The 23,382-nt window shown below is 41.5% G+C and overlaps 1 protein-coding gene across 5 annotated transcripts in view; it reads left to right on the forward strand.

Moving 5' to 3' along the window:
- CC2D1B (coiled-coil and C2 domain containing 1B) overlaps positions 1–23,382 on the forward strand; it is a 67,262-nt gene that overhangs the window by 1,119 nt on the left and 42,761 nt on the right. For all 5 annotated transcript variants that reach the window (XM_054037122.1, XM_054037125.1, XM_054037126.1 and 2 more), the window contains exons 2-8: positions 179–273; positions 5,779–5,920; positions 12,242–12,348; positions 13,926–14,048; positions 15,897–16,031; positions 22,206–22,497; positions 23,135–23,259. In XM_054037122.1, the coding sequence (XP_053893097.1) occupies positions 208–273; positions 5,779–5,920; positions 12,242–12,348; positions 13,926–14,048; positions 15,897–16,031; positions 22,206–22,497; positions 23,135–23,259 (990 nt within the window). In that variant the 5' untranslated portion in view covers positions 179–207. The remainder of the gene's footprint in view (positions 1–178; positions 274–5,778; positions 5,921–12,241; positions 12,349–13,925; positions 14,049–15,896; positions 16,032–22,205; positions 22,498–23,134; positions 23,260–23,382) is intronic.

The raw sequence follows: 23,382 nt of genomic DNA on the forward strand, positions 1-23,382 counted from the left end.
TGGGGGGTGGTTACAGGGTGGAGCCTTTGGTATGGAGCTGTAATCTGTGGGGCTACAGGCTGCTATGCCCACCTTTCAGATTGGATTAGTTTGGTTTATAGGCTTCTGTCATGTATCACAGTTGGATGTCAGTGACTTAACCTATGTATGTGTGGGGTTCTTTTTGTGTCCATTAAAGATAGAGTTGTTTGAGATTCATGAGTCAACATGCTTGGGAGAAGACCCAGGAAAAGTCCCCAGGCAAAGGGCCAGGGAGCTGCTGCTGCAAAGCAGGTACAGAAATCTCCTCTCTCTCACTATAGTCTGGTTAAAAACTTGCATACTTGGGGTCCCGCTTTGTGATTCTTTCTTGGGCTAACATGATTCCAGAGTTGCAGGGTATCCTACAAACCTTGCTAGAGAGTTAGTTGTCCTCTGCTTTTCACACCCTAGTTAGTTTATCTTCTAGTAGTAGAGACCTGACATCCAGATATCATGCTGATTAAGGCATTAAAAATACAGACAGACTTGCTACAAGATAAAATTCTTCCTGTCACAACATTGTGAGCTTTGCCTTGCAACCCAATTATAATAAGGTCCTGTCGAAGCTCACATCAGAATTTTTATAACATCTCTCAAAGACAGACCTGTGAAAATCAGAATGGTTAGTGACTATCTTAGCTGCACTGGGTGATCCTCTGAGAGAAGAGTAAATCCTACTACTACTTAGACAAGTAGTTTTAATTTAGTTCCCTCTGTTTTGTTTATATGAAGTTTGGTGTTGGTTTGTGGACTGGCATTGCCTGTGCTCCACTGTTGTATTTATTACTTCTATGCAGGGATACTGAGTCCAGATAGGTGTTTGACTGCGGCTGTTAACAGCAGGTCCAGGTACATTTGAGTAACTATATGCGATAAGTGGATTGTGCTGTGATGAAATTTTAATCTTAAAATATCAGAATGTAGTGCCCTACAGAACAAAGTGTGGGAGATGTCCTTATAGGAGGAACGCTTTGTGGGATAGTTATAATTTTAGGAATGCATGGCTTTGTTGAACTGTGCAAACTAGGAGATAGTGTGACAGTGTCAGAAGTACAAGAAGAAGCCAAAATGCGGAGTCAAGAGAGTATCCAATCTAAGAAGGGGTGCATCTAGAAATGAGGAGTGAGACACAGGCAGGGAATGAAATTATTAAGGCTTTGAAAATGAAAAGAAGCTTGAGTTTTATTCAGGAGAGGGGGAAGCAAATGTGGAGATGAAATAGGGAAACGGAGTATCAAGGCAAGATTGGGAGACCTTGGCTTTGGTTTGGATACACTTGAAAGGTAGACTGAACTGGAGGCTAAAATGGGGGGGTTACTGGAATAGGGGCTAATGTGTTTGTAGTAGAGAGAGAATGGTACAGCTGTTTGATTCTCAGTCCATTCCTAAATGAATTCGGATTAGTTGGAATCAGAGCTCTAAGTGCATAGGAGCTGAGCTTAGGTGCTTTTTCCCACCACGTTAACACTATTTATGTCTTTTCTTGCTATGTGCATGTCAGTGTATTCATAATGCTACCATTACTGTAGCACTAGAGTTTAAATGTCTAAATTAAAATATATGCATTTTATTTATTTCATTTGGACCAAGAAAAAATACAAAGATCAAAAGAAGCAAAGAAATTTAAAAGAAATAAAATGTAAAGGGATAACCAGTAAATCAAAGGCCCTGATCAGCCCTATAGGATCGAAAATAGGAAAAGAATATTTAAACCATTCAGTTCATATCCTGGCAAATGTAAGATTGTTTCCAACAATATATTCTCCAGTGTCTTTTCCAGCTATAAATGAGCATGTTCTGTAGAGCTCATTTGTGCTTTACAGTATGCTCACTGCATTTCTTCCTGGTTCAGGCCTGTCTTTGTCTCCCCTCTTTTCTTTCCTATTTAAAGCACTTGTTTGATATTCATTGACTTCAAAAGAAGTGTGGTTTACTGCACACAACAAGGAAGTTCTAGCCAGAACTCCTAGGGCATGTGTACACAGCAATTAAACACCTGTGACTGGCTTGTGTCAGCTAACTGGCAGCGGAGATGTAAAATTGTGGTGTAGACATTTGGGCTCAAGGAACCTCCCCCCTCGCGGGGTCCTAGAGCTTGGGCTCCAGCCCAAGCCTGAACGTGTACACCACAGTTTTACAGCCCTGAGCCCCAGTCAGCTGACCTGGGCTAGCAGCGGGTGTTTAATTGCTGTGTAGAGGGGTGAAAACTTTATCTAATACCCCGAGATTCTATTGCTGGCTTCACAACTAACTTGCTATGGGACAGTGGGCAAATCACATACACTTTGGCCTCAGTTTACCCATTTGTGAAAGGTACGTAATATTATATAGAGCTTTGCATCTTGAAAGCACTGTGTAAACAATTGCTAATCTCCTCCTGCTTCCTTGAGCAGTGGGAAGCAGCATTATCCCCATTTCACAGATGGTGGGAATTGTGTGGGGAGAAGGGGAGAAACTGAAGCATTGGGAGGTAAAATTACTTTTCCAGCATCATGCAGTGAATTAATGGCAGAGACAGGATTAGTAAATAAGGGCTTTCAATCTTGTGCTGCGTCCTGTAGGGCAGTGGTTCTCAAACTGTCTTTTTCGCAGACCGCTTGAAAATTGCTGAGGGTCTTGGAGGACCACTTAATGATCCTTCCAAATGTTGTTTGTACCGTTAGCTAACTATTGTAAAGCGCTTTGGATAAAAGCGCTATATAAAAAAACCCAACTTAATAATAATTAACTTTTTTTTTTGTTCTACAAATAAAAGCATACAACTCATATTTTAATATCTGTAGTCTTACCTTTCTAATGTGATAGACGTGCCCTCTCTCCCTCACTGCGGCAGCCTCTGAACTGGGGCTCAGAAGGAGGGGGGACTCTACCTCTCTCCCCTGCTGTGGCAGCTCCTGAGCTGGGGCTGGGAAAGAGGGGGTCTCCCCTGCCATGGCAGGCCCCAAGGTGGATAAAAATCAATGATTTTTTTTATCAGATTTTTTTGATTAAAATACTTTTTGAGGGGGGAAAAAACCTATCTAAAGATAGTTTTAATTAAGACACATTATAGCTCAAAGATATCTCATCATGGAATAGGGATTATAAATCCTAATTCTATAGGATGAGACAATATATTCATGTAATGTTTAAGAAGTTTTGTAAATGAGTTCCAATAGTTCATGGATTAGGGTCCCAATATTATGAGGTTCCACAGACTTCTGTATAGATTATTTAGGTTAATTTTTCTATCTACCCAATGGGACTCTGTGCTCAGTCTAGAAGATACCATCAGAGATGCTTAGTTTTTCAGTTATCAGACTGTGGATTTGTGTCTCCAGAGGTAACATGCTTGTTAACAGCAAAAACATTTTTAAATAAATAAATTAATATATAGAAGTGAGAAATAACAGACCTCAACTCTATTGTCACTCTGCAAATTTGTATACACAGAGTCAATCCCTTACCTCTCTCTAAAAGTTCAAAGTTTCAAAAAATTCAATGAATAGAAGATTGGTGTGGGGGGAATAGATCTGGACAAGGAGAAGAAGTCTGGAGATAGATGAGAGAAGCGAGGGACATATGCTTGTTTTGTTAATATATTGTATGTTTGCTGTTGAAGAAAAAAATCCAGAAAACTTTGTTGTTTTAGTTAAATAAAACAATTTAAATGTCTATCTGGTGGTGTTCTCCTCCTGATACAACATGGCAAGAAAATCCTCCAAATATTAATGATTAACCTGTTGAATTGGAGATAGTTCACCTCCCAATGGCTTCATAAATATCTGCTTCAATTACCTTTGATAAATGAAATAACCAAACAATAATTCATTTTCTGATATAGCTATAAAACTAATCTGAAGTCACTGCTCATCATCCCAGACCAGCATAATGATGTGATCCCACCACTTAGTGCTTGTTTCTTGCACCCAAAAGTGATGGTCCACTGTGTTCTGTTGCACCATGAATGCCAAAAGTAATCTGGTGGTGTTTCTTTCCATGGTATGCAGCAGGTCAGACAACTTTGATTTCTGTTCAGATTGGGTGCTCATGATATTCTGCATGACCAACTGCAATGTGTTCATAACAGTGACCACAACTGTAGAAAGCAGTGCAGGACCCATCCTTTCAAACCGAGATGGCATGTGCACAGTAAACAGGGGCTGTTGAAAAATGCTGCAGAATGTAGTCGGAATGCTGGGATGGAAAAAACTGCATCATGGGACATTGAGCTTGCAGCCATGATGCACTACAATCCATTTCGCCTTCCCACAACTCCTGGCTGCGGAAGGTGGGATAGCTACCCACAATGCACTGCTCTCACTGTCGATGCCAGAGCACTAACTGTGGACGCGCTCTGCTGACAGAAGGAACATTGTGTGAACATGCACAAGTGATGTAGTTATGCCGGTTTTTGATTGTCAGCTTAACTTGCGTTGACCTTGGTTTAACGCCACTCAGATTGTTAGGGTTACTATGTCAGCATAACAGAGCAGTTACATTAGTGGGAGACAAATTTAAGTGTAGACACGTGCTAGTATGTCAACACAAGAATGCTTATGTCAACCTAACTTATATATACCAGGCCTGTGATTGTCATCTTGGTTCAATAAAAGATATTACCTCTTTCACCCTGTCAAAGTAATACATTTTTCTGTATTTATAAATGTCATAGAAACAAATGATATGTTTCATTGTTTATGCATCACATATCATGATACATTCTTCAAGAAGGCTGCATTTTGGATTGTGCAGCATTATTTTTGTTTACAGTAGAATTTCTTTGTATAGTTTCGGGTAAAAGCTAAGCAACAGTAAACCTTTTTTCATCCTTAGCATTTTGGGCTGTGATTCGTCAACTCTAATAAGTTCTGCGGGACAATACTATGATGGGAAACATTCAAGGAAGTTATTTTCGTATTTCAGTGGGTGACACTTTGGAGTCAGTACTGAACCAGTGTTGCAGGGTCCTGGATTACTGTACTTATGGAGGTTCTATCTTTTAGATCAGACAAAACAGAAGTCCTCACCGTTCTATGTTAAAGTCCTTTGTCACTTTTTGCAATAGTAGGGGAGTTTACCCTAGTGTGTTGGTCAAATGCTAATTTATACAATTAATATTCTTCCTACTCAATTCACTATAGTTTCCATTGCCCATGGTAGTATTTGCTTCTTGTTCTAAACAGCTGTGTATTGGTGCAGTACAGTGTTAAACTGTTGCTGGTTCTGCACAAGAGGTGGCTGCACATCAGTGGGTGAAATGATTCCTTTGTGTATATCGTTTACAAAGTGATGGACCTTTTGAGGTGAAATGTGTGGATATGTATGAAAGTTCAAGATGAAATCTTCCCTGTGTCCAAGTTTAGAATACCTGGGTAATATGAGGAATAATAATCAAATATATTTGATAGCTTCGGATATAATAGGAACCTTATTGATTAAATTTTCTGCTTAGCAAGTCTTAACAGAATTATTTTACCTTGTTATTTCAAATACCAACTATTCCTATTCATAAAGGATTCAGGTTGATTGAGTGCAGGCCTGAGAGGGGGTTTATTCTCTGCTGCCCAAAAGAGGTGTATTTGGTTTCAGTTATGTGTATATCTTGTTTGTATTATATAGCTAGTCAAAATTCCAGGGGATTGTGGTTAAAAACTCCCAGCCAGAACCCACATGATCTTTGAATTCAGAATCCACTGAGATGTTTAAATAACCCAGGTGATGTGATGGTGTGAGTGATGTCTCTGTTCTTACTAGAATATTTTCCCTTGGTTCCAGCTGGGGCTCTTCGTAGATTTCAATCCTGAAGCAATGTTGCTGGATATTGAGGATGGTGGTGGTGATGAGGATCTAGAAGCAGAGCTTGCTGCTCTCACAGGAGAGAAGGTGACAGAAGGGAAGTCAAAACCCAAAGGGAAAAGTAAGTCATTGCTCCTGGTTCTTGCTGACTGAAGAGCTGTGTTATTTATGTATATAAAAGGGACATAATGTTACAAATCACACTTCCTTCTAGATTCTTTTCCTCTATGGTTGTTACAAGTAACACCTAAGATTACTATATAACTCAGATTAGAGAAATATTTTTTCTGCATTGTGTCTGCTTTACAGTGAAAGATTTAAGATGTAATCGGGGCGTGCACAAGGGGGGGCAAGCAGGGGCACTGGCCCCCCAAAAAATCTACATGTGTTCCTGCAGCCCAGAGAGGGAGGGAGCAGCAGGGTGTTTGGCTACCAGATGAGCTCCTCCTCCTCCCTATCCCTAAAGCTACACCTGCTGCTTCTCTTTCCCTGCTGTTGGAGTCCCACGTGTTGCCTCTGCCTCCAGCCCCTGACTCACCTCAGAGGGCAGCTATAAAGCAGGCAGCAACACTGGGACTCCAGCAGCAGGGAAAGAGAAGCATCAGGCTGCAGGGGTGGGGGGAGGACCCTGCAGCCAGCTGCCCTGCTGCTTCCTCCCTGCCCAGGCTGCAGGGACACGGAGAGTATTGCTGCGGGGGAGCTGCTGCCTCCTCGCTATTGGGTGTCCCTGACAGAGGCGGCCCAAGAAACCGGGGGTAGGGTCACATGAACTTTTCATTTGCGTGTGTTTAACGTGCCCCTCCAAAAGTATTCAAATTTAAAATCCTGGGTACGCCCCTGAGATGTTCAAAGAGAAAGTTAAGAGGTGACTTGCTCATGGTATTTAAATACCTTCTGTGACATTCCCCAGGGTACAATCTGGACTGTTGAACAGCTGTGTCCCTTTAGTTCTCTAGCCTGGGGTGCCTTTTACACTGCTTTGCAGTCAGAAGATCCACTCCTGGCCTGCTCACACAGCCTTTAGTATGCAAAATCACTCCCAGCTGAATACATGAATGCTCTCCCAGCCATCCATGAATTACATATAGGGGGACACCCTCACAGTCTTAGCCCCAGCTTTGTTTCCCAGAAATGTGCGTCTTGCACTGCTCTGTATTCTCCTGGACAGTGTAAGCTCACAGTAAGTACATCATTCCAACACTGGGTAATGATTATGCTGCAACCATGTCATCCTAAATAGAGATTCCCAAACACTTCAATCCAAACACGCTGGTTTAGATAAAACAGTAAAACAAGTTTATTAACTAGAAAAAGATAGACTTGAAGTGATTACAAGTGGTATGGCATAAAAGCGGAATTGGTTACAAAAGAAATACAAAAATAAAACTGCAAGCTAATACCTAAATGAACTTGAAAGCAAAATGTCTCTCACCATAAGTTGCAACAATACACAGGTTGGATTTCCTTTCAGCTAGAGATCCTTCCCCCAGTTCAGCGTTCTTCAGATATTTGTTGATGCCATGGGCAGAGAGATGAGAGGAAGAGAGGGGTGATGTGGAAGTCACGGTCTCATTTTATATCCTCCTCCTCTCTTTGAGGATTACCCCATGCCGGTGTGTAGACAAACAGTCCCCTATATACCTGAGATTCCAACTGTCTCTGGGATGCAATGTAAATTTCTTGTCTATACTTTCTCCCCTGCTGGTGGATGGCCAGTTAAGCAGGTAATGGCACTTTAGCACCTTGCTGGCATGCTGGTGTGTCTCCGAGAAATTGGTTTGTGGGCGTTACCCAGAACTACAGCATATTTCAGTAACAATCATATAGCAGAATCTCATAATTTTATATGCAGTGTTGTTACACACACATCAACAGGAAAATAATATTCAGCAGATTGAGTTTTCAAATGATACTTCACAAGGCATACTTTATACAAAATGTAGCGTAATTGTATAAAAATGGTGAACGTGGGGTACAGGGTGTCACACTTACATGGGGAGAAGATTTTTGAGAGTAGAGGGCTCTTTCATTTAGCATACAAAGGCATACCAAGATCAAGTGGCTGGAAGTTGAAGCTATACAAATTGAGACTGGAAATAAGGTTCAGTTGTTTTTTTTTAACAGTGAGGGAACAAGATAATTTACCAAGAGGTGTGGTGGACTGTCGATCAGTTGCAGTCTTTACATCAAGACTGGATATCTTCCTAGAAAATATGCTGTAACTCAGCCAGAAGTTATTGACATGATGTAGGAATTATTGGGTAAAATTCTTTGCCATGTGTTATGCAGGAGGTCAGATTAGATTATTAAAATGGGCCTTTCTGACCTTAAATGAAGTTTGGAAACCTGAGAGTTTGTTTACTTGGTGTATTTGACTGCATTTGTGTATAATCCGTTTCATTGTTTCTTGTATAGTCATTTTCCTATGCTGTTTGTGTGGGATGTTCACACAACAAGGGAGAGGAAAATTTATAAATACACAGGAAAATGTGATGGTAAAATAATTGGCAGGAAGACTCAGAGGCAAGTGTGTAGTACCTGAAACTAAATTTGAATTCATTTTGATACTGACTAGTTTTCAAGATAATAGTTACCCTTGAAGAGTAACGAATGCAGAAGATTTTAAAGTATCTGAAATAAGTTGATGCAGCTATTTCTTGAGTCTGTTCCCTTTTTAAATCTTACTTTTAATAGAAATTCTGTTGGATCAAAGTACAATTGTATATTTTTTTTAAAAACTGGCCATCAAATAAAAAATCCTGTTGTTTGAATTAAAGAATCCTATAACTGACTTTTCCTTTCTAGCTCTTATAAAAATGACTTTTAGAAAGCATTAAATAAAGGTCTTGATCAGTAATTCTGATAATATCCTGAGTCTAAGGGGATGTGTTCTAGATCTGTGTATGAGGAGATAGATACCCTTTGTGTCATCAAATCCACTGTTTCTCTCTCTGAGTTTCCTGTGGGCACTTTCAGTCGCACTGGGTTTTAATTTTTATCTTTTGTCGCTACTGCCTGTATAACCTACAGGTAAGGTCTGGTTGTTTGAGCATAAGTGTGGGAACCAGGAACTTCTGAGCTCTATTTCCATCTCCAACACAGACTCTTTCTTTGGAGCTCATGAAGTCACTTAATGTTTTTTTTCCACTGTTTCCCATCTGTAGAATGAAGATTAATCCTCAACATCTCTGTAAGGTTTTATGAGTCAGTATTTGTTATGCCCACTGAAGGTATCAAATGTTTTCCTCATGTCTGAGCAGCACATTTGTCAGCAGTGGCATTGCTTGAGCATTGCATCCCTGTTTTTCTGGAATTAAGGCTATAGGTGAAATCCTACTGTTATTTTCACTTGTATAACTGAGGGCAGAATCTGACCCATGTCTACGCAGGAAGAAGAATAAGACTAGTTTAAACAGGGTGTAGGTGGTGGTGGGGAAGAAGGCACATATTTGGGAATGAGTATAGAATACAAAATGGAGCAATTAGGAGAGATGGTTGGACAGAAGGCAGGAGGAGCATAGGTGGAGGTGAGATCAGAGGGTTAAGCGGGGGAGGAGTTGGGTAGAGTTTTCAAGAGGAGGATTAGAATTGGAAGCTTAAACAGAAATAGGAGAGGAGGGGAGCCAGTGGCCAATGAGGAGATGAGAAGAGAACTTGCTCAGACAATAGGAGAGGAAGATGATCAGAACAGCAGCATCTTGGGTAGGCGGAGGGGGAATAAGGGGCAATATTCTCTGACTTGTGTGACAGATCTAAATTCCAATATTCAGCTTGACTTGTGACACTTCTATGGATTGAAGAGGGGAAGCCTTCCCCCGTGGCAACGCATTTTGGTTTGCAGTACTTACTTTGTATGCTATGAATTATGGGGCCATTTGTTAGTGCTACGAAGCTGAAGGGGAAAGCCTATCTGATGGCAAAGATTCTTTGTCAATCTTAAAGAAACAAACAAAATCTGTTTACTGTTCTGAAACGTTGTCCACACTTTTTGCTTTGGTAGCAAGCAGGTGGTTTGTGTTGCTCAGTGTGTATCTGGTATTGGGTTAGTAGTGAATTATTATTTTTTCAGTTCTCCTGCTGGACTCTGGTGGTTGTATCTTTCTCTGCAGATGAGAGCTGCCTGGAATTGATTAATATGTGCACAGTTTAAACAGAGAATAAAGATGATCTTTTGGGTAAAGAAGTGAACTAGGTTCAATTCCTCACTCCTCCATGGAATTCGGGTGATCTTGGGCTAGTCACTGACATCCCAAGTGATTGATTTAAATGTTCTACACATGGGTGCAGGGGTCACCTGTGTGTGGCCCTTTTCGCATGATTGGGCCTAAAGCTCTCTGTAACTCATTCTTTATCTATAAAATTGAGTTTATTCCTTTTCCCCACACTTTGTCTCTGGTCTATTTAGTCAGTAAACTCTCTGTAGTGATTGTTTCTTGCTTTGTTTATGAACAGCACCTAGCACAATGAGGCCCTGAACTCAGTTGGGGCCATTAGGTTCTACTGCAATACAAATAGTAACAATATTTCAGGATTTGGAAGAAAATGTAAATAGAGAAATGTTTGAAGCTGAATGTAGTAGGAAGTGTAATGTTGAGGATCTATGGGATGGATACTATGTGAATCATGAGCAGAGAGGGGATCATGTTGCATGAGGGCTACTAGGAGTTTGTCTTCACTACAGAGTTAACTTGAGTTATAATGCCAGTGTTACCCCTAACTCAAGTCCCATCCATGTATAAAACCCCTTAACTGGAGTGTGGTGATGCTTTTAGCTCAAGTTGGCTGGCCCGTCAAGAAATATAGAACGCAACTCAAGTTAGCACAACATGTCAACTGCTAAAACAATTACTGTGCAGCTTAAGTATTATTTCTCAGTGTGGCTGCTCTCATTCAAGCTCGGTTAACTCAGCTCTGCACTAGAGGCATAGCTTCTGAAGCCTGTGGCTTCATAAGTACAGTTAAGGGTGCACGTTCAAGTGGTAGCAGCTAGTTTAATTTGTTTTAAGTTACAAGTTGCTCTAAGCAACTCGTAATCTATGTAAGGTTTGATTCTGCTATGTCCCGTGTGGGTGTAAGTCAGGAGTAAATGGAGTTACACCAGGGTATAACCACTGTGAGATAGGAGCCAGGCATCTCAAGTTGTCTTACCTGAGTATTTTACACCTTGCTCCTTCATAGTTGTAAATCTGGCTGTTTTCAATATTGTAAATGCTTAGGAAAAGTTTTAAAATGTACTTTTACCTCCTGTTTTCACTGTTGTTTTAGCCATGTTGGTCCCAGGATACTAGAGAGACAAGACTATATCTTTTTTTATTGGACCACCTTCTGTGGTGAAAGCGTGTGGTGAAGTTGGCCCAATAAAAGATATTACCTCACCCTCCTTGTCTCTTTTTTACTTGCTACTGATTCTGGGTTGCAGAGGCCGGTGTTTGACAAGGGGACAAGGAAAATGAATAGTTTGAATCTGTTTCTGTAGTGCAAATGATAGCACAGAGTGTGAGCATGTGTTTTATTGAGCACGGAGAGAGTCTGGTCAGGTTGCAATTGCCAGCATACTTCTCCCTATCCCTATGGAAATCTGCTTGTTCACTATTCTCTGGAGAACTCCATTAAACACAACTGGGCAAGAAAAATGCACCAGATATAACAAGGGAAGTAGAGTAGAGGCACATTTCAAGGTACATGGACCCCTTGTTCTTGTGGAGGAAGACTAAATTTTCTAGAAATAAAATTCCTTTTGACCATAAGTACGGTTGACAGTAATAGTCTCCATGATTCAATTTACTTGTAAAAGAAAAAGAAAAGCTCTTTCATGTGTAACTGACATTCCTGCCAGTTGTCAAAGCTCCAGAATTATCAAGTTGTATGCCTGAACTCCTCGTCTGCTGTGGTGAGCTTTAGGCTGCATGTTCTCTCCCTCATTCCCCTCACCCACATATTTCTATAGGTGGCACTAAACAGCACATTTTCCTTCAGACAATCTGCAACACAATGTAGTGAAAATGCAACAGAGGAGGGAGAACATGTAGTCAAGTGGAGCAGAGGTGGGAGGACCAGAGGAAGAGAGCAGAGACAACAAAATAAATCAAAATCAGGGAAATGCACAGAAAAGGAAAAAAGGAAGAAGCATAAAACAGAGAGAGGAAAAGAATGTAATAGAGATACAGCAAATGTACCAGAGGATGGAGTGACAGGACAAGGGAGATGGAGCAGAAGGCACTGATCAATTGCAAGTGGTGGGGTTTCAGCCAAAAAAGGCATGGGAATTACTTCGCCAGCTTTACTTTCTTGCTGACTAGAAAACACTGCCTGTAGTTGAAAGGGAGAAGTGACAAGTGAACTCACAGTTCTTTTCCAATCAGTATGCTCATGGTTTAGGTTTGCACCATCCAACAGTATGCTAGATCTTCATGGCTTGTCTCCTTTTGGTTGCCTTCTCCAGCCCCTTTACCCATGGATCATATTGAAAAGATGGCTGCAGAGTGCATGAAGGACCTGAATGAGGAGAAGGAGGAGGATGAAGGTTTGGAGGAGGATACGGACCTTTTGGTATGTACTTACTGCCAGTGGAATTCAGTCTTTCATGGAGTAAGTTCTGTGAGCAATCAAGCCCCTCAACTTTTTAAAGGGAAATTAAGACATGGCAAAACTTACAGCTGATTTAAACATTTTTGAATGGTGGGACGCTGTCCATACCAAGATGAGAACAGTACCTGACTACAAATGTGTGTGTGAATATGGTTCTTGGGGGAGATGGGAACAGAGGAAAATCCCAGTCCATGTGAGTTAGGGAAACATGGCTGAAATCCTTTGTTAGAAGAAGAACAGGGAGACCCAGAGGCGGATTGAGTAAACGGGCTTCTTTATTGCGGTACTTGTTCCCTTCGACCCAATTGTTGAGTAAGCACTGAATTAGTTACAGCACACTCTCTTTTTATTTAAGTTAGTATGTAAATACCTACATTTACTACAATACCTCCAAAACCCTTCTTGAGTAATATGAACGCCATACAGTGAATATAATTATCCCCGCCCCTGTTTACAGCATTAAGCGTATTCTACAGACATTTTTATTTTGAAAATACATTTCTTTGCAATAATTGCAGCCACAAATTCCCTTAATTAGCAGTTTGCAGGGAAGGGAGGAAGCTTGAGCTCGTTTAGCTAGCTGGAAATAAAAGGGAGGGGGAGACAATATTGCTTTACGCATTCCTTATGCAGCTGCAGTGCTTATCAATCCTTAGCAAGCAGAAGGGAAGGGAGGGGGTAGCACTTTATCTATCAAGCGCAAAAGCGGTGCCTGCCTGTACCCCTAATGCCATGTCTGCACATCAGCGGTTTCCCAGGTCTCTACTTAACCCTTACATGTCCCAACATCCTTTTAGCAATCATTCTACTTATAGTTATGGCTAGGACACTTCTGCTCTGAGTTTGGCTAGGGCCTAATAACCATATCCTTGAGCTAAAATTTTTGTGTTTATTAAAAGTGTGTTGTGTGTGAGTGGATTGTATGGAGGGTGCACTAAACTACACTTAGTTCAGTCATTAGTGAAGGGTGACTATTTGGAGGTTTGAAGTTGGGGTTTAGACAACCTTCGAAAAGATAAAATCCTTGTCTTAGCTACTGCATGTTCTTCAGTCCTCAGAGAGCTACCCAACAAAAGGGTTGTGTAAGAGACCTTAGCACCATATGTTGGGCTGTGAGCTCCCCAGGAATTGCCTTCAAATTGTGCCGGAACATTTCCACTCCTGGCCAGAACCAGAGTATGTGGAGTCAGCTGCAAAACAAATTGAAATTAGGTCAGGCAGGAGAAGTTTAGGGACATCAAAGACTGTTTGAGGTTTAACTCTAGTTTCTGGAGCCAGAAGGTACATACTTTCTCCAGACCAGCTCTCTCACCACTGTTGATTATCACTTGCCAGTGTCCCATGGAGGTGTGTTACTCTTGACACAAATTGGCAGATGATCTACACTGAAACATTGCCTTGGGCAAAAGACTTCAGGATCTGAATCGTTCTTTTCACTGTGGCAGTGGGGAGGTGCTTTAGTTTCTGCAGCATCTGTTCACGTGGTGCCGAAAGCAGAGCATGCTTTACAGTAACCACCTCACTGATTCTTGCTCTAGGCAGAGTTGCAGGAAGTTCTGGGCAAGCAAGACGAGACAGAAAGTGGTGAGGATGAAACCATAGCGATGGAGGTGGTAGCAGCTCCACCAGTAATACAGCAGCAACCTGAACTGCAGGCAGAGGTAAGAAAGAGATGTGTGGTTGACTTGGAGTTCCACTGAATCATTCTCACTATGCAGTTTATAAGATGACAAGCTCACTTTATATTCTGGCTTATTTTGTACATCTGTACGTTTCCTGGTGGGAGCTGACACTATATTGATATAGTTAGATTTCATCTTGCATTGTTCTTAAGATGAATTTGGTGTTTGTGAAAATGAGTAACTAATACCACCAGACAGAGTCAAACATAATATATGTTGTAAGCTCTTCTTGCAGGGATTTTGTCTTGCTGCCTGTAAATCTCTTAGCACATCCATGGTGTTATATAAATAATAGTAATGTGTGCAGACTTCCTTTGTGCAACTTACAGCTCTGCTATTGCTCCTTAATTCCCTTTGTAGTATTCTTAATGAGTCTAGAAACTCCACACAGTTCTGCTGTGCTACATTACACATAACAGTAGTAATACCTAGTTCTTATATAGTGCTCTTTCAGTAGATCTCAAAGTGCTTTGCAATGGAGGTCAGTATGATTATCATTTTACAGGTGGCACAGAGAGGGGAAATGACTTGCCCAAGATCACCCAGCAGGCCAGGGCAGAGCTAGGAATGGCATCCAGGTCTCCTGAGTCCCAGTCGAGGTCTCTATCCGCTAGACCATACTGCCTCCCTCACATGGCCTATAACATCCTATAATCAAATAAGCAGCGAGATGGCGACTGCTAGCAGGAGAGGGGCACACAGCCACCCCTGTAACCTGTTCCACAGGTCAGAGGAGCACCAACCTAAGTCCAGGGGGTTCTGTTTGTTTTCCCACCCTACCTGGACCCGACACTCCATAGTTGGGTCTGTTGGATTCGGGTCAGGTTGCAGGGCTCTACTGTACATCATGCAGCGAAATCTCAGTCCTGATTTCCAGCATCCCAATTATCTACCATCCCAATGTTTTTTGCCCCTGTGCCTCACACCCAACCTTTTATCAGTGCACCTGAATCCTAACTTGCAGTAGCCACTGCTGTTTTAATCCTGAGGCCTCTCCTAAGCAGGCTGTCAGTGGTGCTGAGTTATGTAGAATTTCAGAATCTGTTTACTATTGAATTTGTCTACGCAGGCAAGTTTTTTGTTCAGTTGTTGCTTTTCTTCTGTTGTCATACAATACAGATTTCAGGACTTCCGTGCATTGTGCATATTAATAAATAGGGCAAGAGTAGGTCTGTGTAGAGATAATGGCAATAATTACATCAGGAGCCAGCTGACAGGTCAATTTGACAACCACAGTGCTTTTAAGTAGTGGATGGTAACTGGTTATTTCTGTCACTTGTTTCACTGGGCAAGTCCCAGACTGCAGACTTTCCACCTTACTAGAGGAGGTGGGAAGAGGAGATCTTGTATTGAAGCCAATTTGTGAGAATCCTCGAAAGATGTAAAGTTAAGATGGTGAAGAAAACAAACATTCGCACCCCAAAATAACACCCAGGCCATCTGGGCATATGATATCTGAGAGGCATCACTGTTCTCCCTCATTTAGTCCTAACCACCCAGTCTCCAGTAACCCTGTGGCTGTAAGTTTCCTAAACTACTCCACCCAATTCTCTCTATTGCTCCTTTGATAGGAAGCCCAGAGATGTATCCAGGAAACATTGGTGCAGTACAAGTGCCCTTCTGTTTCAGAGAAATTTTCCATTTCCTGCTGTCTTGATTCCTGAGCCCAGTCTGTGTGCATGTGTTATTTTGTACAGAAGGGATATGCTTACTTTTCAGTGGTAAGGTGAAGCATGTGTAATTTGGGAAAGTAAATAATGTGCCTTACTCCCCCCACACACACTTTTTTTTTTTTTTTTTTTTTTTTTTTTTTTTTTTTTTTTTGAGATCACATCTCCTGCTGTTTCCAGTGAATTGCAGCGGACGATAGAGGACAGAATAGCTAACTATAAGGCAGCAATCTCTAATGCAAAGGAGGCAGACGAGAGTGGCAAAGTGCGACGGTACGAAAGAGGCCTCAAGGTATGTTGGATTCATTACATGAAGGGGTGGGGGAGGGCGGCTTTCAGTGGAAGAGGAAAGTCCTTGTTAAATGTAGGATAGAATTGATCCAGGAATATTACTTGGTGCTTTCTGGGTTTTCTGACTGTAAGCGTTGTGTGCAGGAGAGACTAAGGAGACTGTGCCATGTGTTCATTGTTGAGTTCTAATTTGAAGCAATCTTGTCAAATAGATTAGGCTTAAAATGTAGGTCTTGTATAAACATGATTTTCTAGGGTCAGTGGAAATGTTTCCATTCACTTTCTTTATTTGAAATCTAAGGGGAAAATATTTAAACAATCCTCTGCAGTGTTTGTAATCTCGCATTGTAATATTTTGCTAGAGCATATGAGAGTCAGGAACCGAGCCTCACTATAAACAAGGAAACTGACTAGTATATCTTCGTATTCCAAGATGACTGCAAACAGTAATTCAATACTATTAATACTAGACATTAAACCTGATTCTAAAAATCCTTCCAGTTGTTCTGATGTGGTGCTAGTACCACAGGGTAATTAATTTTTGTTTGAAAAATGGGGGATAAATTCAATAGTGAAATAAACAGGTCATGCAAGATATATGTTTGGACTAATTCACACCCAATGTGTGTACATGGTAAAGTGGTGTCCCAGTAACTTGCCCAGATTTGGCATTCAGTAGATGTGCAGACTGAAGGTAACTTACATGCCATTTTCTGACCAACTTGTGTCACTACTGAATTTGGCCCTCTGACTTCTATGAGGGTCACACCCACTTGCACTAGATCTGAATTTGGCCTATGTATATTAAAGTGACAGTGTGTCCCCTTTGAATAAATTATTGTAACGTCCCTAGCACACGTAGCTGTTTGTTTGTTAAAACGTCCTTTCCCAAGTACCAACCTTCCACTCGCTTTGTTAAATTGCTTGTTTGCATTGAGGGCAGGAATCCCTCTGAGTGCCTCAGCTGCACTTAATAATGAAAATGGGAACAGTCTCTCCCCCTGATATGGCTATTGTAGATTGCACTAGGAACAGTTTAATCTGGTTTGCCGCTTCTCAGCCAAACAGCGGCATTTGCTGTTTGAGTCTGCGGTGGCAGGTGATTCTTGCTGTGCAAGAGGAGTCTGTTGTGAGTTCCCTGTTTCTTTGCCTTCTGCTCATACTCCAACTAGCTTTGTGTTTTGTTCCAAAGCTTTAGAGATCCCAGTGAGGGAAGAATCTTACATCTTCTTAACTGCTAAATGGCTTGGTGTACATAAGGGATCAAGAGAGAGCCAGACCTGGAAGAGGAAATGTGCAAACTGGAAGAGCTCTATGTCCTGTCCAATTCATACTAGCCATGGAGGAAATGTACATGCAGTCATTCCCTAAGGGAAAAACCCAAAAGCCTGCTTTATCCAATCTAGAAACTTACTGTCTTATTGAGGCTTCATATTTTGTTATTGTTTTTCCAATGTGGGAAGTTTCCACACACCCTGCCACCAGCCTGTGAGATCCCAGTGTCACAGTTAAGAATAGAGTAGAGCTCCCTTCACAGTCCAAAGCTGTTCCTTGATTGTCCGAAAGACTGGCTTCTGAGCGTCGTGTACACAAGAATAGCACAAGCGTATAAGGACAAAATCAGAAAGATTAAGGCACAAAATGAGTTACACCTAGCAAGACAAATATAAGGTGTGACCCGTAGGTGCCTAGGGTAGCCCACACTGAAAATGCCAAGGTCAGGGCAGGCTGCAAATGGAGAGCAGATTCTCCCAGAATTGGTGATTAACACTGAAATTAGACTCACCAACCTGTGCACCTGATTCCCCACACTGGTTATTAAGAAGCTGAAAAAGAAATCACACAGCCCCGTTTACTGCATTCCAGATCTCTGGCTACCAGCTAGCACATAGATCCTGTAAAGTGAGAAGTTATTTAAAACTCTTCTCACTATACAAAAATGTTCTTTTGATCCCCAAAGGGCAGCCACATCACCAGATCAATATTAGTTTGCATCTTACCCAAAATATCATGCTGTCAGCCAATCCTTTAGTATCTAAAACTAAAGGTTTATTAGAAAAGAGAAGAACAAGAAGAGAGTCGTTAAATTGTCAAACTGTCAGATACATACAACTTCACAATCCATATATCAGGTTCTTAGCAGCATGAGTGAGTTTGCTGGCATGTAAAGTCCCTCTGGAATATATCCAAAGCTTGGATGGGTCATTCAGTCCTTTGTTCAAAGCTTCAGTTTGTAATTAAGTTACTCCAGAGGTGGGAAGCAGGATTAAAGACAAAATGGAGATGATGCAGCTGCCTTTTATGTCCTTTGCCATGTGGCTTGTACATCCTTTGTCCCAAACACAAGCTCAGCACATGGCATGGAAAAGCCTTGGAACCCCCTGTCCATAGGCATGTCCCTATATGTCCTGGTAACTCATAGTTGTAACCCCCCCTGCCTTCTCTCAATGGGTTCATTGTATAGCTGATGGCCTTTGATAGGCCATCAAGCAGGGTAGATAGTACTGATGCCAGTCTGTCTGGGGATGTCACCCAGAAACACAGCACAAAGTTTGAGGTACAGATATAGCTCACATATTTATAATTCATAGTACAAAGATGATACATACATATAAACATGATTATCATCTTTAGCAAATCATAACTTTTGCACTGATACATGGCATATTTTGTAAGATTTATAGCAATTTTATAATTAGGGCCCTACCAAATTCACGGCCATGAAAAACACGCCATGGACTATGAAATCTGGTCTCCGCCCGTGAAATCTTGTCTTTTGTGTGCTTTTATCCTATCCTATACTATACAGATTTTATGGGGGAGACCAGCATCTCTCAAATTGGAGGCCCTGACCCAAAAGGGAGTTGCAGGGAGGTTGCAAGGTTATTTTAGGGGGGTGATGGTATTTTCACCCTTATTTCTGCGCTACCTTCAGAACTGGGTGGCCGGAAAGTGGCAGCTGCTGAGGGCCCAGATCAATACCATACCCTGCCATCCTTACTTCTGTGCTGCTGCTGGTGGTGGCTCTGCCTTCAGAGCTGGTCTCCTGGCCAGCAGCCACCACTCTCCAGCTGCCCAGTTCTGAAGGCAGCGCTGCTGCCAGAAGCCGTGCTGAAGTAAGGGTAGCAGTACCGCAACCCCCTTACAATAATCTTGTCTCCCCCCCCCCAACTCCTTTTTAGATCAGTACCCCTACAATTACATCACTGTGAAATTTCAGATTTAAATAGCTGAAATCATGAAATTTATGATTTTTAAAATCCTCTGACTGAAATTGACCAAAATGGACTGAGAATTTGGTAGGGCCCTATTTATAATATTTGTATCAGTAATATTACAAATGGTCACGCATATTCCATACAGTGTCATACAAGGCAATAAGGTGACATTCTATAAATGATATTAGGAGCAAGAGAAAGACAAAGGAAAATGTAGGTTCTCTGCTTGGTGGGGAAGGAGTGTTCATAACTGGTGGCATCAAGAAGGCTGAGATATTTAATGCCTATTTTGCTTCAGTCTTCACTAAAAAGATTAATGGTGACCAGGTACTCAACACAATAATAATAAGAGAGAAGGAATGCAAGCCAAAACTGGGAAGGAACAGGCTAAAGAATATTTAGATAAGTTACAGATATTCAGGTCTGCAAGTCTGATGATATTCATCCTAGGGTACTTAAGGAGCTACCTGAAGCAATCTTAGAACCATTAGCACTTTGAGAACTCATGGAGGATGGGTGAGGTCCCAAAGGACTGGAAAAGGACAAACACAGTACCTATCTTTTTTTAAACAGGGGAACAAAGAGGACCAAGAGAATTAAAGACCAGTTTGCCAGACTTCAGCACCTGGAAAGATACTGGAACAAATTATTAAACAATCATGTTGTAAGCACCTGAATGATAACAGGCTTATAGCCTGCTTGGATTTGTCAAGAACAAATTATGCCAAACCAACCTAATTTCCTTCTTTGACAGCGTTACTGGGCTAGTGGATAGGAGGGAAACAGTAGACTTAATACATCTTGATTTTAATTAGGCTGTTTTGACACAGTTCCATATGACTTCCTCATAATTAAACTCAAGCAATGCAGTCTAGATGAAATTACTATAAGGTGGGTGCACAACTGGTTGAAAGACTGTACTCAAAGAGTAGTTATCTATGGTTCGCTGTTGAACTGGCAGGGTGTATCTAGTGGGGTTCTCAGGGGTCAGTCTAGATCTGGTACTATTCACTACTTTCATTAATGACTTGGTAATGGAGTGGAGAGTGTGCTTATAAAATTTGAAAATGACATCAAGCTGGGAGCAGCTGCATGTGCTTTGGAGGACAGGATTAGAATTCAAAACTATCTTGACAAATTGGAGAATGGATTGAAATCAGGAAGATGAAATTCAATAAAGATAAGTATAAAGTACTTTAATTAGGAAGGAAAAAATCAAATGTCAAACTACAAAATGGGGAATAACTGGCTACATGGTAGTATTGCTGAAAAGAAAATTATACTGGGTCACAAATTGAATATCAGTCAGCAATGTGGTGCAGTTGCCAAAAAAAAAAAAAGCTAATGTTTTGGGGGTATATTAACACTGGTGAGGCCTTTGTTCTATGTTCATTTTTGGATGCAACACTTTAGGAAGGATGTAGACAAATTGGAGAGAGTCCAGAGGAAAGCTACAAAAATGATAAAAGGTTTAGAAAATCTGGCCTATGAGGAAAGGTTAAAAAAACTGGGCATGTTTAGTCTTGAGAAAAGAAGACTGAGGGGAGACCTGATAAGTCTTCAGATGTGTTAAGGGCTGTTATGAAGAGGACTATGATCAGTTGTTCTCCATGTCCACTGAATGTAGGACAAGAAGTAATGGACTTAAGGGAGATTTAGGTTAGATATTAGGAAAAAACTTTCTAACTGTAGGATAGTGAAGCACTGGAATAGGCTTTCAAGGGAGGTTGTGAAATCCCCTTCACTGGAGGTTGTTTAAGAAAGGTTAGACAAACACCTGTCAGTTATAGTCTGGGTTTACTTGGTCCTGCGCCAGCACAGGGACTGGACTCAATGACTTCTCAAGGTCCCTTCCAGCCTTACGTTTCTATGATTCTATGCTGGCATTTCTCTCCTAATCCTGCCTCTTCATACTACACATGTGGATCTCACAGCACTCAAGTCTTTTCTGGGTCTGCAGCAGCAGTGGTAGGTGAGACTCTGTCTGGATATGATTTGAACCCAGATCTCCCACAGAGCCGCCCCCTAATAGTTATAAAAACATTGCTTATTAAACAGCGTGATGACTAGTTTTCTGAAAGTACAAATTCCAGCCTTGTCATTGTTTGGGTTTTTTAATGTCTTGTTACCATTGTAGCCAGTGAGATGACTTGTAGAAGGTAAATGCATGTTCTGCTGTGAAGTCCATGTTACTTTTTTGGCTTTGCTGCCTAACGTAGGTGTTAAGTAGCCCCTGTAGTGGGGATAATGTTTGATGTTGGGATAAAGAACTGAGCTGAAATTGAGCTTTGTTACTTAGCAAGGGGACTATGTAGCTCATGAGTTTGGAAATAGGAGCCAGGGGCCTTTCACCTCTCAAAAGCTGGTTCAAATCCAGTTCTGGCTGTTACCATCTGATGGCTGCCTGGGCCATGTGAAATGAATTTGGTGATTTCATTCCAGATCTGCTGGACAGAGATCTGCACTTGCACTAAGATACCACACTGAAGGCTGTGTTTAAAATATACCTAGACTTGCTACAAAAACTAGTTCCACAGTTGGCACTGAATGGCTCACATTTTGGAAGTCTGAGTCACAAAAGATTGATTGGGCCATAGAGACTGACGTGTCTTCTCACTACTAGAGGTAGGATCCTCTACCACCATGTATGTTGTAATACATTGACAGGATAGACTGGAGGAAGCTTGTATTTCTTGCTCGATAGAGAAAAATTGTTGCTGTGTGCTGCTGTTTCAATCAGGCATCTTTCACCAGGGCTAAGACTCCCATGTGACTAAAAAAATAGGAGAAGGAAATACTAATGGGCAAAGATATCTAGTAGCTCTCCAAAAAGAATGACGTGGTTGCTGCTGTTGTAAATAAGGGTACGAGTTTGCTGAGTTGTGGTGATTGTACACAAGTTGTGTATGTGATGGAAATGCCAGTACCTGTTGACTTCACTCCTCAATTTTTGCTAGACACTGGAAACCATGTTGGCTGCAATGAAGAAGGGCAAAAAGATCAATGAGGAAGAAATGCCACCCCCTGTAGCATCAGGGAGAAGCTCTGCTAATATGCCTCAAACCACAGGAGCTGTGCCAGAGAGTTTAGGTGATCCAACCAAAGGAATACCCAAGGAGAAAGTGGAATCCTCTGCAGACCATGAGCTACAGCCTGTCAATGATATGAAGTTGTCTCCAGGGTCAGCCTCTTTACAATACCATGCTGCTGCTACTTCTGTCCCAGAAATGGGTACTACATTACAAGATGGTAGGTAATTTCAACATGCCAGCCTTCCTTGGAGCACACATCTTCCCAGCCAGGTTATGATTCAATAATACATTGCACTTCTGTAGCACCTTTTACGTGAGCATATCAAAGTGCTTTACAAATAGGATACTGAGGCAGAGTGTTCATGGCTTGCTCAGGGTCACTTAATTGAGTCAGTTGCAGTCAGGAATAGAATTTGGGAGTCCTGACTCCCAGATTTCATCTTAAGATGTGCTATAGTCACAGGATGAAGACTTCCTAAAGGTTCCTTCCTCTGCTGAGGTGTCTGTACATGTCTCTTATTATGGTCTCTCTGCCTCAGTTCCTCAGTCAATAAATTATGGTAATGCTTCCCTGCCTGGCAGAGGAGCTGTGAGGCAAAATTCACTGTTTGTAAAGAACTTTGTGATCTTAATGAAAGGCACTGTGGAATTGCACAGTGGTGGTTTGTCATTGTTGCTGGAATTGCCATGGTTGGCAGGACTTCTGGGGATGCCCCTGGATAAAGAAGCCACTGTACATAATGTGGATGTGTGAGTCAAAGCAATAAGGAAATAATGGATCTTTGGATGTATGAGAATGTCAAAGGATGCAGATATGAGGTGCTTGTATAAGTCTTGATTTCATTCTTATGTAGATTCCCTTAGCACGAGCACACGAACACTACTGGTTACAAGACAGAAAGAGTATAAATTAGCAGCTCTGAAAGCCAAACAGCAAGGAGATCTAGAGAAGGCAAAAGAATATATGAAGACTGGCAAGGTATGCTATTCACAAACCAAGCTTCTGTGTTAGGAGTCTCAATCCTGGCAAATGCTCCCTGTGCTCACATGGCTGCTCCACATGATCACAGATGGTTTCTGAACACACAAGAATAAGTCTCCT

This window comes from Malaclemys terrapin, chromosome 8 (assembly GCF_027887155.1).
Source record: "Malaclemys terrapin pileata isolate rMalTer1 chromosome 8, rMalTer1.hap1, whole genome shotgun sequence".
Classification (NCBI taxonomy): Eukaryota; Metazoa; Chordata; order Testudines; family Emydidae; genus Malaclemys; species Malaclemys terrapin.